The sequence below is a fragment of the Leptonychotes weddellii genome, chromosome X, assembly GCF_054177405.1.
Source record: "Leptonychotes weddellii isolate Sample4059 chromosome X, ASM5417740v2, whole genome shotgun sequence".
In the NCBI taxonomy this organism is placed as follows: Eukaryota; Metazoa; Chordata; class Mammalia; order Carnivora; family Phocidae; genus Leptonychotes; species Leptonychotes weddellii.
In genome coordinates, this window is record NC_138385.1 from 95,672,895 (window position 1) to 95,688,720 (window position 15,826).

The 15,826-nt window shown below is 42.9% G+C and overlaps 1 protein-coding gene across 1 annotated transcript in view; it reads right to left on the minus strand.

Moving 5' to 3' along the window:
* GRPR (gastrin releasing peptide receptor) overlaps window positions 1-15,415 on the minus strand; it is a 32,288-nt gene extending 16,873 nt beyond the window's left edge. Inside the window, exon 1 of the mRNA XM_081809125.1 lies at window positions 14,360-15,415. Coding sequence (XP_081665251.1) covers window positions 14,360-14,772 — 413 coding nt within the window. The 5' untranslated portion in view covers window positions 14,773-15,415. The remainder of the gene's footprint in view (window positions 1-14,359) is intronic.
* Between the last annotated feature and the right edge of the window lie 411 nt (window positions 15,416-15,826).

A 15,826-nucleotide genomic window follows, 5' to 3' on the forward strand; every position in this document is an offset into this window, starting at 1 on the left:
CCCAGCCTGTGTGCACTGAATGTGTGAACATGGCTAGCATTTCTGTTGTTCTCGGCCTGTTCATACCAAAATTGTTGGTTCCTTCATTAATGGAGGAGAGAGTCTGTCTTCCATTTTACACAGCGCTCTGCCTGTTAGGCTTAGTAATTTGTGATCATGAAGACAATAGGCCACTGAGCTTTGCCGTTGGTCTTCCAGTGCTAAACACTCATTGTCCAGGATGCTTAGTCAATTTATCGGCACAGGTAAGGACTAATTTAGTATCTCAGGCTCTGCTTGGCATTATGGATATAAAAGTCCCTGACCACTAAGGACTTAAAATCTGGTTGGGGAAGCAAGCTAGGCCCAGGTAAGGCCCTGAAAGAACAACAGAATGATGCTTAACATATTACATTCCCCTTTGTGAGGCGCTCTTAGACGATGCTGGGTCAGTCTATGAAGTGCTTTTACCATGGTGCAGACATGAGTACATGTTAAATGCTAAACCTGTTTTCTATATAATTACGGAATATAAAACTTGGGAGTCATCAAGGCCCATTCCCTTCACATTACAGAAGAGGAAAAGTAGTGGCCAGAGGTCCCACAGTTGGTTAGCTGAGAACCAAGACTAGAACCTAGGTCTCTGGGTCCCCTAGTTAGTTATATTTGATTATAGCTCTTCAGTCTCAGGTCTTTTTAAAGCACCAGGAAAGAGTACTTCAAACTAAATATTTACTATACTGATCTTCATCCCGTAGTGCATATTTCCCTCAAACCATCATTTTAACCTCCAGTTTCACCTCTGCTGACAACCTAGGAAAGAAAAGATGCCAAATTCTGATTTTTCTGTTCTCCTGTGGTGTTTCCAATCATTTAAAGTAGAAGGGGAGGGGCGCCTGGGTGGCTCAGTCAGTTGAGCGTCCTACTCTTGATTTTGGCTCAGGTCATGATCTCAGGGTCATGGGATCGAGTCCCATGTCAGGCTACGTGTTCAGTGGGGAGGCTGCTTCTCTCCCTCTCCCTCTGCCCCTCTCCCCACTCGTGCACATGTGCACATGCATGTGCGCTCTCTCTCTAATAAATAAATAAATCTTTATTTTTATTTATTTATTTTTTAAAATGTCACCTCTGATGGCTTTTTTTTTTTTTAAGATTTTATTTATTTGACAGAGAGAGACACGGCGAGAGAGGGAACACAAGCAGGGGGAGTGGGGAAGGGAGAAGCAGGCTTCCCGTGGAGCAGGGAGCCCGATGCGGGGCTCGATCCCAGGACCCTGAGATCATGACCTGAGCCAAAGGCAGATGCTTAACAACTAAGCCACCCAGGTGCCCCAATAAATAAATCTTTAAAAAAAATAAAGTAGAAGGGGAAAAGAATAGATAATAATGAAATTCTTAAAAATCTGTTTTGATTGCCATTTATTTAAAGAGAAATAAGCATTTCCCATATGCTCTCATGGAGAAACTACTGTAATTTTGTTTTTACATAATTTTGTATTGTTTTTTAATTGTGTTTAACATATTTCTCAGAGGCCCAAGTCCGGTATGAAAGTGCCTGATAATAAAACAAAACAAACAAACAAAAAATACCACCAAAGGGAAAAAAAGAAACTTTGAAAAGCTTGAAGTTGACCTGTAGTCATTCTATTTATATGTAGACAGCATAAAGAAATAAGTGAGTCACATGGACATACTATTATTTTTACAATGAGTTCTTCTCACACTGGAAATAAATTTCTTTATGTGCTGCACTTCACATTTTTTCCTGCTTCTTTCCTGGGTACCTTTAGCTATTCCCACTGGCTAACTGGTCTGAGTACAATACAAAAAAAGAAAAGTAAAAAGAATTGAAGTTTAAAGAAATGTACCTCAGGAACATTTTGGCTCTTTCCTTCCCACGGAATTTCAGCTGTTCTCAACCCCTGCATAACTAAGTGTTGGCTCCAGCTCTTACTTACTGGGGCTAAGAGCCCTGGCTTAGCTGAAAGATCCCAGAGGCTTTGATGTACCTACAGTACTTGGCAGTGTCCACTGCTGCAGGCCTCAGCTGAGACTCCTGACTTACTCACGTCTCTGAATCTAACCTGCGGAGATAATGTGAGGCTGTGCATGCTGATCCCACAGGTCCGATGAGGGAGTTCTGTTTTCCATTTCTGATAATGGCAAACCAGCTTGTTGCTGAGTAACTCCCCTAAAATGAAAAGTTAGGAAATCTCTTGGAAAGCATCAGAGAAATACCAAGGCAGTGAGGATCTGAGGGGCCAAAATCCTGGAGAGAAGGAAGCATAAAGAGATGAAGCTGTCATTCAGTACCACTTTTGCCTTACGGCATTTACCAAGTTTCAAACAGCAACAGAGAAATAAAGCTGAGCAGAGCTTTTAGCAGTTTTAGGAGGAAGGAGGACAATAAATGGAGTTCAAGGCCCACCAAGGAGAGGAGGCCAGGTAAACACCCCAGGCTTTCAGTTTGGATTCCCAAAAGGGGGACACCCTAGCAGGAGGGGTGAACTAATTCTTGCAAAGACCCAATCCCAGCCTCCAATCTGCTCAGTCCCTGATCGGGTCAGATAAACTGCCACCTCCTAATTATCTGCAAGAAGCAAAAGCGAATCTTTTCTGGAAGATAATAACATGCAGAACCTCGAATTATTTACAGTTCTTCATATACAAAATCAGGTAGTCAAACAAAATTGCCTCGTATACCAGGAGGCAAAACAAAATGGCCAAAAAACAAGAGAAGAAAATCTGTAATAGAAACCGGCTTAGAGGGGCGCCTGGGTGGCTCAGATGGTTGAGCGTCTGCCTTCGGCTCAGGTCATGATCTCAGAGTCCTGGGATCGAGTCCCGCATCGGGCTCCCTGCTCCTTGGGAGCCTGCTTCTCCCTCTGCCTCTCTCTCTCTCTCTCTGTCTCTCATGAATAAATGAATAAAATCTTTAAAAAAAAAAAAAAAAAGAAACCGGCTTAGAGAGGTTCCACATGTTAGAGTTACCAGAGAGGGATTTTAAAATACATTGGGACTAATTCAAGAAATTAGATGACAAGATGGAACCAAATGGAAAGACTAGACATAGCTAAAGAGAGGATTAGTGAGCTGAAAATGGCTAGAGTGCAGTACAGTGAGAATAGCAGAATGGAAAACACAGAAAAAGGAGTAAGAAATTTATGGGACATGGTGAAATGAGATTGTGTTTAAAACAGTTCCTAGTAACAGAGGCTTGACCCTAGGATGGAATTTTCTGCCTCAATAAAAACAAAAACAAGCAAAGGAGGAAGAAAACTCGAAAAACTTAAAGTTAACCTGTAGTATTCTGTTGATACGTAGACAGCATAAAAAAAGAGAATGGGACAGAAGCAATATTTGAAGTTGTAATGGTTGAGAACTTGAGAAAACTGGCTAAAATCTTCAAACCACAGTTTTAAGAAAAGCTATGAATCCAAGCAGGAAAAAGACGAAGAAAACCACAGCTAAGTGCATCATAGTAATGCTGCTGAAAACCAAAGATAAAGAAAAAAATCTTAAAATCATTCAAAGAGCAACAAATCAATAATTTTAAAGAAGCACCAACAAAACTGACATCTGTCATCATAGCGGAAGTCCAAGTACAATAAATGGCAACGTCAAAGTGTGAAAGATCAGAACTGCTGGCCTAGAATTCTATGCCCAGTGAAAATCTCCTCCCCAAATGACATCAAATAAAGGCATTTTCATACACACCAAACCAGAAAATGTATCCCCATTATATTTACACTCAGTGAAACACTGAAGGGCATTCTTTGGGCAGAAGCAAAATGATCTCAGGTAAAGTCAGAGTTGTAGGAAGAAACAGAGAACAACAGAAAAGATAAATATGGGAATAAATTTAAATCTAAAGGTAAAAAATACGTGAGTAAATATAAAGTATGTAAAAACAATAAACATAGTGAGTTGTGGGTTTTAAAATACAAAGAGAATTAAAATAGAAAATAACAATAGCTTCTCCCCACCCCCACCCCTCACAAAAGGCAGGAGGGAATTAAAATAAAGTGTCTTTGCATTGCAATCCTTGAATTGTCCTGGAAGTGGGAAAGTACTAATTTATAGCAAACTGTAATAAGTCAAGGATACATGTTATAAACTCTAGGGTAGCCCCTGAAAGAATACGAAGAAGAGCTTGTATAATTAAACTCATGGGGAGGGGTAGAATAATTAAAATATTTCACTAATTTAAAAGAAGGCAGGAAGAAAGGGAGAAAGGATAATGAGACTGGTGAGACCAATAAAAATCAAATAATAACGTGGTAGATTTAAATCCAAATATATCAGCAAAGTCGAATTTATCAGAGTGTCTATGTTTATAGGACAGAAACCTGTAGCCAAATTACAAACAGCAAAGACATTTGTGTAAAGTGACTCATGTTACACATACCCACAAAATACCAACATTGATGAGGAAAACTTAAAACTCATAATGCCAAGACATCCATGGCAAACAAGTTAATGGACGTCAATTAAACAAGTATTTAAGATTACTCAAGGCACAAAACTTTAAATACTGTGAAATTGTACAGCCCATATAGGAAAGAAATTTGATAGTGGCTTTCTCAAATAATCTTAAACACTATACAGTCATCCTATAATTATATGACATAACCAGTAATGACTTACGGAGCTGAAAGAAACTTTTCTAACCAATCCTTAATAATAAACCCATTTTAATCAACCATGCCACGAGTCTGACTCATCTTTCTAATTTCTCTATAGAAAAGGATATCACCAAACCATTGTCATTTTAAGAGGAGACAAATGAGGATGAAGCCAAAATATTTAAGAAAACAAGTGTGATGGACATGTGTCAGGCAATTAATTAATAGATACTATGTTATTTTTCTGGATTTTGTGATGTTTGTAGAATTTATCAACTTATTTAAATTTCTAACATTGTGATTTCTAAATCTAATATCTTTCTAAATCTTTTAAAACAACCACGTTTCTACCTAACTTTGCATTCATAATTTTACTTGTTTTTTCTTTTTTTTTTTTTTTTAAGATTTTATTTATTTATGTGACAGAGAGAGACACAGCGAGAGAGGGAACACAAGCAGGGGGAGTGGGAGAGGGAGAAGCAGACTTCCTGCTGAGCAGGGAGCCCGATGCGGGGCTCGATCCCAGGACCCTGGGATCATGACCTGAGCCGAAGGCAGACGCTTAACGACTGAGCCACCCAGGCGCCCCTTACTTGTTTTTTCTTAAAAAGCATCCTCCAGGACGCCTGGGTGGCTCAGTCATTAAGCCTCTGCCTTTGGCTCAGTCATGATCCCCGGGTCCTGGGATCGAGCCCTGCATCGGGCTCCCTGCTCATCGGGGAGTCTGCTTCTCCCTCTGTCCCTCCCCCCTGCTTGTGCTCTCTCTCTCTCTCTTTCATGCCCTCTCTCTCTCTCTCACACAAAAATAAATAAAATCTTTAAAAAAAAAAAAAAGCATCCTCCAAATAGTTCCCATAAAACCTGCATAAGGTCTTTTCGCCTAGAGTTGGGATGACTGTTCTACTGCAGTCATTCTGTTAACCATCAAAAGAGATGAACATGATTCACAAACCGTAATCCAGCCTTCCAGGTTCTCTCAGTAGGACCTACCACAATTCATTCATTTCTTTACTCCTTCCTTGATGTTTCCATCCACTCATGTATTCAATAAACACTTATCAAGCCTCTATTACAGGTTAGGGATGGTTTTAGTATCAAAGAATATGCTACTGAATGAGATAGCCTCCCATTTTTTGGGGGGGGGTATATTTCTAGTGGTAGAAGACAGATAATAAACAAGTAAGCAAATAAATGAACAAAATAATTCTCAAGAAAATAATACTGGATGATATTTACCTAAGAAAAATGAAGATATTCATCCATACAAAATCCTATGTGAACGTTGATGACTTTATTCATAACTACCCAAACCAAAAACAACCCTAATGCCCACTGACTGGAGAAGGGATAAACCAACTGGTATACCCGTGCAGTGGAACACTACTCAGCAATAAAAAGGAATGGACTCCTGATACATGCAACAACATGAGTTTGAAAGAAGCCAGACTTAACCAACTGTACACTGTATAATGTCATTCATATGCTATTTTAGAAAAGATCAGGGGTTTTCAGGAGCTGAGGGTGGGGGAATCGGATAGACTACACAAGGACATGATAGTATCTGGGGTGATGGATGTTCTACATCTAGACTGTAGTGGTGGTGGTTACATACTGCATAAGTTTGTCAAAATTCAGAGAAATGTACACCTAAAAGTTTACTATATGTAAGTTACACCTCAGTCAACCTGAAAAAAGAAACTGGATGATGGAATAGTGTTGGTCATTCCTTTAGACTGAGTGGCCAATGAAGACCTCCCATAGAAAGTGATATTTATTTATTTTTTTAGAGGGGGCAGAGGTGCAGGGGGAGAGGGAGAGAGAATGTCAAGCAGGCTCCACGCCCAGCACAGAGCCCAACGCGGGGCTCTATCTCACGACCCTGAGATCATGATCTGAGCCAAAATCAAGAGTCGGACGCTTAACTGACTGAGCCACCCAGGCGCCCCTAAAGAAAGTGATATTTAATGTGTAAAATGAATCAGCAGCCTTTTAGAGGTTTCTGGCAAATCAAATCATTTCAAGTAGCAGCAAATATCAGATACTAATCAGCAGAATTTCAAAGATGACTGTAAGAAACAAAATCCCTTCTTCCATTACTGGGAGGTAGAGAGGAATGAAGAATTTTTTTCTTTTATTCTGCAAAACGTGTTTAATTAAGAGAGAATTTATGCAAACCCTACACACCAGGAGGATTTACAAGTGCAAAAATGCTAATTTAGTCTATTTTTCAAAGGATGTTATTGACAAGCACAATTCAAAAAACCTCACCAGGAAGCCCTTTCAGGCTATGCAATATGTTTCATGATCAAGTTTGTGCTTTTTTTCTCTTTGCCTCCATGCATATTAAGTTGCCAGAAATGATACTTAATTAATCACACAAAAGTCTAACACTTTCACAGATAATATGTTAGAGACAAGGTCAAAATCCTTTTCTGCCCTTCTGTCTACAGCACTCCAGTTGAAAGAGCCTTGCTGGGAAACCCCACTTCTGTTGCCCCTGCCCTCTGGGCACTGCAGAGTCTGCCAGCAGCCGTGGCAGATCCATCACCCTGGGGAAACACGAGTTGAGTTTCCTTCCAGAGAGGCAGTATGCTTCAGAAAAATCAGACTATAGAGAAGTTATGAACTGGTGACTCATGTAAGCCCCTCCAACAGAGGGACTTTCTGGAAAAGATGCTTTGCAAGAAATTAAATTGTCTTGGGGCGCCTGGGTGGCTCAGTCATTAAGCGTCTGTCTTCGGCTCAGGTCATGATCCCAGGGTCCTGGGATCGAGTCCCACATCGGGCTCCCTGCTCTGCGGGAAGCCTGCTTCTCCCTCTCCCACTCCCCCTGCTTGTGTTCCTGCTCTCGCTATGTCTCTCTGTCAAATAAATAAATAAAATCTTTAAAAAAAAAAAGAAAAAAATTAAATTGTCTTGTCTTGTGTGAAAGGGCCAATGTCCTTGAAATCAGTGAAGCTGGGCCTCTAGAACATTAGAGGAGCCTCTGGCATCACTGGGGCGATCCCCTTAGAAGGGCACCATCTTGCAGTTACTCGGGTTATCCTCCCTCAGGACAGTAGGGTCTGGGATCAGTAGCTCCCACTGTCCAGGGAAGGGAAATGGAATCAGACTCTGTGTTTTGATGGTGTCTGAAGAAAAGTTTCCAGTTCCCCCGAAGGAACTAGGACTTAAAATGAGGAGAGCAGTATTATAGTCTGCCTGCACTTTGAATCTGCTGTGACAAGGCCAAATTCCATTTTTTGGTCTCTGTCAAACAAGGGTTTGAACTTTAAGATGATTTCTACTTGTCACTGCTCAAACATCAACCAAGCTGTGGTTATTGTCCTCTTACTAGATGTACGGTGGGCCCGGGTGTCATAGCAGGCACAGACCCCAAGGAGCTTCCCACATGATTAAGGAAGTAGAAAACACATCTATACAAAGGACCCAGTAATAAAATGTGGGACAGATTTGGTATTTCATAGACAATACAGGCAAAAACATCTTGAGAAGGGGAAAAATCAGTGAAAGCAAAAGATCAGGGAATGCTTCATAGAGGAGAAGGGACCTGAACTGCGCCTTGAGGGAGTCATAGGATTTGGATAGATGGAGGGAATAGAACCCAGCTATTAGGGAGAGGGAAATGAAGTCAGAGAGGGGAGAAGTCAGAAGGCAATGTGGAAGCAATGAGAAGTTAGCTAGAGGGGCGCCTGGGTGGTTCAGTTGGTTAAGTGTTCGACTCTTGATTTCTGCTCAGGTCATGATCTCAGGGTTGTGGGATTGAGCCCCGTGTTGTCGGGCTCCATGCTGGGTGTGGAGCCTACTTAAGATTCTCTCTCCCTCTCCCTCTGCCCCTCCCTGCCCCCCACTCTGATCGCACGCTTGTGCTCTATTTCTCTCTCTCTAAAAAGAAAAAAAAGGAGTCTAGCTACAACTGTGTTTGTTCTGGCAAGCCTTGGGATAGGAAGATAGAAAGACAGACTGGTAGATAGAAGAGGGCCCGGCAAAAGAGAATTGAAGGATCAGAGAGAAGTTCATAACACAGACCTGGAAAGTGAACCACACATGTATTTTTCAGAAGGTCTCAAAACCTCATCAATGGGATGCCCAAATTCCCCAAGCCTGTGACTGGTGACTGTATTGGGCTGCCTGGTTTCTTCCCTCTTCATTTTTGCTATCTTCTCATAGAAGATATTTGACAGACAGGAATAGCCCATGCAGATAGGGGGCATTTGATATTTGCCTATGTGAGAAATTCCTGATACTGTCAATGAGACAGACCAACTAACATGGATCTTGGAAAAGAGATTTGGACCCCAAGACACAGAGTAAACTCTCTTCTGTCCAATAGAACTCTCTGCAATGATGGAAATGTTCTGTATCTGTACTGTCCAGTAGAGTCATGTGTGGCTACTGAGCCTTTGACACGTGGCTGTTGTGACTAGGGAGCTGAATTTTTAGTTTTACTTGGTTAGTGGCTAAGATGCTGGACCATGCAGCTCGAGATGGCAGGAAAGGCTGAAACTACATTATCTCATAAACTCTTTGCAATGAACCTCTTTTCCTCCATGGCTGCTTGAAGCTTGGCCACCATCATGAACGACACAGTAACTATCCAGACCAGGAAGTTCATGACTAACTGACTACTTCAGCGGAAACAGATGGTCATTGATGTTCTTCACCCCTGAAAGGCAACAGTACCTAAGACAGAAATTCGGGAAAAACTAGCCAAAATGTACAAGACCACACCAGATGTCATCTTTGTGTTTGGATTCAGAACCCATTTTGGTGGTGGCAAGACAACTGGCTTTGGCATGATTTATGTATGATTCCTTGGATTATGCAAAGAAAAATGAACCCAAACACAGACTTGCAAGACATGGCCTGTATGAGAAGAAAAAGACATCAAGAAAACAGCGAAAGGAACGCAAGAACAGAATGAAGAAAGTCAGGGGGACTGCAAAAGCCAATGTTGGTGCTGGCAAAAAGTGAGCTGGAGATTGGACAACAGGAGGAGTAAAGATGCTGCAGTGGCTTTATCTGTGGAGGTTGTGCATATTTTTCATGAGAGAATCAAGAAACTAAGAATGTTAATGTGAAAAAAAAAAACTCCTTGCAATGAATTCAAAGAATCTGTACTTCAAGAAGTTTGCCTAAATGCAATTCTTTCCTGTTTTCTTTACACATTCCAAATCACAAGGGAGGGGAAAATGTATGAACAGTCTTTTCCATGGAATCAAGGATCACAATTACAGTGGAACTCCTCTATATATCTACCTTTGGGATTCATTCTGCCATCCATTCTAGCAGAAATAGCACTGAATAATAATACTGAAGCAGGCACAATATAACTTGGGTATTATATGCTGTCAAGATAACATCTAGCTTTAAACGTCACACTTACTGGAAAACATAAACTCTCCTTACCCTTCTCCTATTGAGGGCCTAATTTTGGTCTTAAACTCCATTTACATAATGCTGAGGACCTAGTACAGAAATGGGCATCTAGTAGGAAAGACCAGTCTGTAAAAAATATATCCATCCATCCATCCATCTGCCCATCCACTCATCCACCCACCTATCTTTTCATTTGTCCATCCATGCACCCATCTTCATCCCCCGAATCTATTCATAGACTCAGAAAGAAAGGTTTCTCTCACATTTACTCAGTGAGAGCTTCATAGAGAGGAAGAGATAAGAAGTCAGTAACTGTATGAAACATTTTAAAGAGTATGCTTTCAGATGAATTCCAAAAAAGGAAAAGAAGAATGAGAAGAAAAGTGTGTATTAATTAACCATAATTTTAATTAATCACTGTTTATTCATCACCCGTTTGGTGCCAAGGAACCATGTGAGGCAGTGTGGAAGATAGAAGAATATATAAGAAATCTCTGCCCTCAGCATTCTTTTTTTTCTTTTAAAGATTTTCCCATCCAAGTACTAACCAGGCCAGACCCTGCTTAGCTTCCGAGATCAGACGAGATCGGGCGCGTTCAGGGTGGTATGGCCGTTTTTATTTATTTGACAGTGAGAGAGCGCAAGTGCGCACATAAGCAGAGGGAGAGGGAGGAGCAGGCTTCCCGCTGAGCAGGGAGCCCGATGCGGGGCTCGATCCCAGGACCCTGGGATCATGACCTGAGCCGAACGCAGAAGCTTAACCGACTGAGCCACCCAGGCACCCCTGCCCTCAGCATGCTTAATAATCTACTTGAAAAGTTAACGCAATGACTATACGAGAGGCTAAAAAAAGACAAATGAGTAAAATACTTCAAAAGAGCAAAATGAAAGAAGTCACAAGATAATTCATGTCTGAGATAATAAGCTTTATGTTTAGGGGAGGGTTAGGACCTTGGGGCTAGAATGGTCCAACTTAGGGTTTTAAGGAGGAAGCTTGAACCATATTCCGAATGATAGGCAAGATGACAGATAAAAAATTTGGAGGGACCTTAGAAATAATCTAGCTCAACTCTATTACTTTACAGATGATTCAACTAAGGTCAGAGAGTTAAGTGACTTGGGCAGTAATGGCAGCAAAAAGCCTAAAAGGCAGGACCGTTGATGCCCACTCCAAGCCCGTACATCACATGGGGAGTAGTGTCTTCTTTGCAGGAAAGGAGAAAGTGTCTGGAGAGTGGGCAGGACACAGCATAAGCAAGGGAGCAGAGCCAGGAACTCATCAGTGTTCCACCAGGTATGAGGACATCGGCGCGTGTGTAAGGGGAAAAAAGGCATGGAAGGAGGGGGAGGGCAGGGACCAAAAGCGAAGGGGCTTGAATGCAAATCTGCCATTGACCAGCTGTGTGAAACCCAGAATTCTGGTTTCTGGGACTGCCTTGAAGTCTCCCTCTGACACAGTGGCAACAGTGTAAACTTTTCCAGAAAACTGTTATCCCCTTCATATTAAAAAAGACTCAAGTTCGCCTGGGGGAAGGGAGGGCTGCAGAAGGGAGATGGGGATGAGTACCGGCATTGCTGGTGAACCTACAAGGGGCAGGGATGGATGACTATCACTATGCTGTTCCCACCTCAGAAACCCTGATGCAGTAGATTTAGGGTAGGGACTAAGAACCTGTATTGGTTTTGAGCTCCCCATTGATTTGTGATGATCATCCAGTTTGGAGGGTCTTCTGGTTCATCCTTTTACCACCCTGTCAAATACAGACTTAGCGCTTTAGAAAACTCTTCGATGATATTTACTAAATATGTGTCCCCTGTGATCTGGCGATTCCATTCCCAGGCTTAAACCCAAAAGAAATAAACACATATGTTCCCCAAAAGGCACAAATAAGCTTATCCAGAGTAGGTTATTATGAACCCCAAACTGGAAACAACCCAATGTCCATCAGTATTAGAATGGATACATAAACAGGGTATATTCATACAGTGGAATACTACACAAGAATTAAAAAGAACATAGATGACTCTCACAGACATGACAGGCATAAGAAGTATGATGCCCTTTATACGAGATTAAACAACTGGCAAAAATAATCTATGTTAACTGAACTCAGAATAGTGATTGCTCCTGTCCGGAGGTGGGTATTAACTGGAACTAGGCATAAAAGAAAACTCCTGGGGTGCCGAACTATTCTATATCTACATCTGGGTGGTTTACTTATGTTATGAAGACATAAGTAAAAATCCATTGAGCTATACACTTGTTCACTTTACTGTATACAGATCGTACCTTGTTGAGAAAAAACAGAGAGGGTATGGGTGTGTGTATTTGCCCTGCTGTCCTCATGAGGTTATTATAAGACCCCAACAGCTTTTAAAAATGAGATAAATAGATAAGTGTAGTTTTGTATTATTTAACTAGCTCAATACTTATTCTTGTCGAAATCGGTTAGATGCGCTCACTACCTGTGATTCAGGTGATCCATCAGCTTTTTGAAGCCTCACCAAAGCACAGAAAGTTAGTTATAGGGCAGCTTATAGTAGGGGAAGAACACACAGTAACTATAAACTTGCTGAGAACACACCGGAGCTGCCAAAGGCTGCAACCTGGCTTTGGAAAGAGCCTTTCTGCTGATGGGGAATTCGGTCTGCTCTGAAACTCTGGAAAGAGCCCCCTGCAGCTACATCTTCACATCCCACACCCTCGCTTTCCTCTCTGTCCCCCCACCCCACCCCAAGAAAATGGTAAACACCCTCTACACCACTGCACCCAGCAGCCCGGGGTCCAAAATCTCATCTTCGCATCAGGAAAATTCGCCTCCATCCTGAGATGACCTCGGCATCTGTGTAATGAGCCACAGACCTCCTGCCAGCTCCAAAGTTTGCCCGGCCCGGGTCAACACGCGAGACTGCCCATGGCCACCAGCACCTGGGGGGCCGCTGTTCAGGTGAGAGCAAGCTGGGGGCGAGCGGCGAGAGTGGAGAAAGCCCCTCCGGCCGGTATGGTGTGCAGACCTTGCCTCCGGGCTATTACTTTTCCATCTTTGAAAATGAACAGTGTACTTCAGGCAGCTAAGTATAAAGACATGTCTACAAATACTGATAACACTGTCTTTATTCGTCCATTACTCGACAAAGCCAGATCACCTGGGGACTGTTTGTTCCTCTATAAAATGAAAACCCACTACCACATGTATTAAAATGTGGGACATCTTCTTCAGAGTATAAACTTTCAAGAGCTGCTTCTATGCCTTTCCTGGTACACGCTCAGATCCTCATGTGTCTTTAACAGCATAACATACAGTGGATTTTAAAATGAAAACTTAGAGTCTCTGGTTCATTGTTCCAGTTTTTTCTTAATTTGACCATATGCTCCATGATGTTTCGGGAGTCTATTCATTACTGTGTCCACTTTCTAGAGCTCAGAAGCATGCTAGATCTAGGCAGCAATGTGTGTGAACAGCCTGCGGATATTTCCCGACGGGTTAATTCAAGCAAGTGTTTTTTAACATAATAGATGCTTGGTAAATGTTGAAGGAATTAATATGAATCTTTAAGAGTGAATAAAGGTGAATTTTTAAGCAACATGTTCACACAAGAAATGCAGTTCACAAATGTGAGTGTTGCCCAGAATGAAACGTTGGACTCCCCACCAAAAAAACCCAACCAAACAAAAAAACCCAAAGGCACTGTATGTGGAAGTACATCAAAAAGATTAAAATTCAAAATCAAACTTGAATGGAACTTTCTCAAGGGAAAAAAAATCCAAATAATGCTTGATTTCACTGAAGGGACACTTAGAAAAACCAGCTCTCTGGTTACAGAGAGCCCAATACAAAATCAGCTGTGAGAAAAGGTAAATGGTCTAAGGAAAATAAATTTCAAAGAAATGCTGCTTATTGTCTCCTCTTGTTTATTTCTGAAAGAATATTTTGAGGAAGAAATTCAGTGGGACTTTTCTGTTCTCTGAAGCCTTTGAATTGTTTCGAAGAAACATTTGCCTGGGGTGTAAACTCTCTTAGGTGTGATTTTTTTTTTTTTCCCTCACCAGTCAATTAATTTTGCAGGGAGGGAGAATTAGGAAAAAGCAACGCTAAACCGATTTGTCTCCAGAAGATACATGTCAATCTTATGCTCAGAGATTTTTTTTCTCTCATTTCTCCCCTTTCGTCCCAAGAGCCCCTCACTTTTCTTTCTTAAACCGATAATGTCCAATTCAAGAAGTAATCCCCAGAAGAACAACGTGCCTGGAAGGGAATCTGAGTTTGACTAAAACTTCCCTTTGTGCAAACAGCTCTGCCTGCCCCAAGCTGGTGGCTCATTTCCCAAGGCACCTGCCACCCTCAGAGAGAAGGTGACTTTCCTCCAGAACTCACCTGTCCGCCGAGAGAGCCGTGAGTGTGAAGACAGACACCCCCACCGAGGTGAGCTGTATAAAGGGGATCAGTTTGCAGCCAATCCTGCCAAACAGCCATCTGTCGGCCAGGTACCTGCTGGCATCCACGGGAGCGCACGTTACCAGGAGGAGCAGGTCTCCCAAGGCCAGACTGGAGATGAACAGGTTGGGCACATTTCGCATGGCCTTCACCGTACAGAAGATCTTGATCAGGGTGATGTTGCCGACGAGGCCTATCAGAATGATGACCCCATAGATGGCAGGGATGACATAGAAGATCCCTGGGTGGAACCAGTCGTCGTTGGTGGGGAGATCTGCACTGTGATTGGAGATGTTGCAGTGCAAGAAGTGGTCCACTTCCAAGTTCAAAAGCAAACAATCATTCAGAGCCATCCTCTAGGTTCTTGCCCCCCTGAAAAGGGCTCTTAGATGCTGTTGCTTAACTTTGATTTTGTAGTTGGGTGAAGATGAGGATAAAATCTATGCTGGGCTCTTTATCTTCTTGGACAAAAATACTCTGAGTACATATACACCATGGCATTCAGAACGGCCCGGCACTATTCTGATGCTGGTGCTGCTCTGGTCCTCACATGACCAATGTAACACATGTCTAAATTCAGTAAGTTAGCAACAAAAAGTCAGCCAGAACTAAACCCACTCTGTAGCAACTCTTTCTACCTCCACTCTAGTCTGAGTCTCCCTGGCTGCAGTTTACTAGCAACTTTTGGCCGCCTATTTTCATACGGCATTTCCTATGTTTCCTGATGTGTAGAACCTGAAGGTTTAAAGTGGGTAGAAAAACGACTGCACTGAGAAAGCCTCACATCCTATAGGCAGGATGCTGTGCGCGTCACTGACTTCAGCAGCAAACCGCCCCTCCGCGGCGCTGAGGCTCTGCGGAGGCACCGGGGCTACTTATAGACAGAGAAGGCCAGCCCCCTGCTGGCCACTTGAGTCACTGCCCAGGAGCCCGCTCTCCCCGCGCTCTCCCCGAGAAGCCACCCGCAGGCTCCAGCCGGCAGACGCCCGAGCGTCTTCCGCTTCCGGATGTGGCTCCTGGGGCACTGCTAGCCCTCGGCAAAAGGCGGCGCGCATCCTGCTGAGGCTCTGCCCGCGAATGCAGGAAAAACTCGCAGCCCCATTTCTCATCTTTTCCGGTTCTTTGAATGACATGTTCAAGGTGCTATAAAATGGGGCTGCAACGGAATTAAACGCGCACGGACGCACACGGGATGTCCATGTGCGAGCGGTCCCACCAGCCTTCCCCGCGGCCCCTTGAACGCGGACGGCTACTGAGGAAAAAGAGGCATGGGCTTTGTGCCTTAAAGCTTCGGTCACTCACGTCTGGGAAAAGCCGAAGCAGAACACACACACACACGCACGCACGCACGCGCGCGCTCTTCCCCATAGATTTGCCAGGCCATCTCACACACACACACACACACAC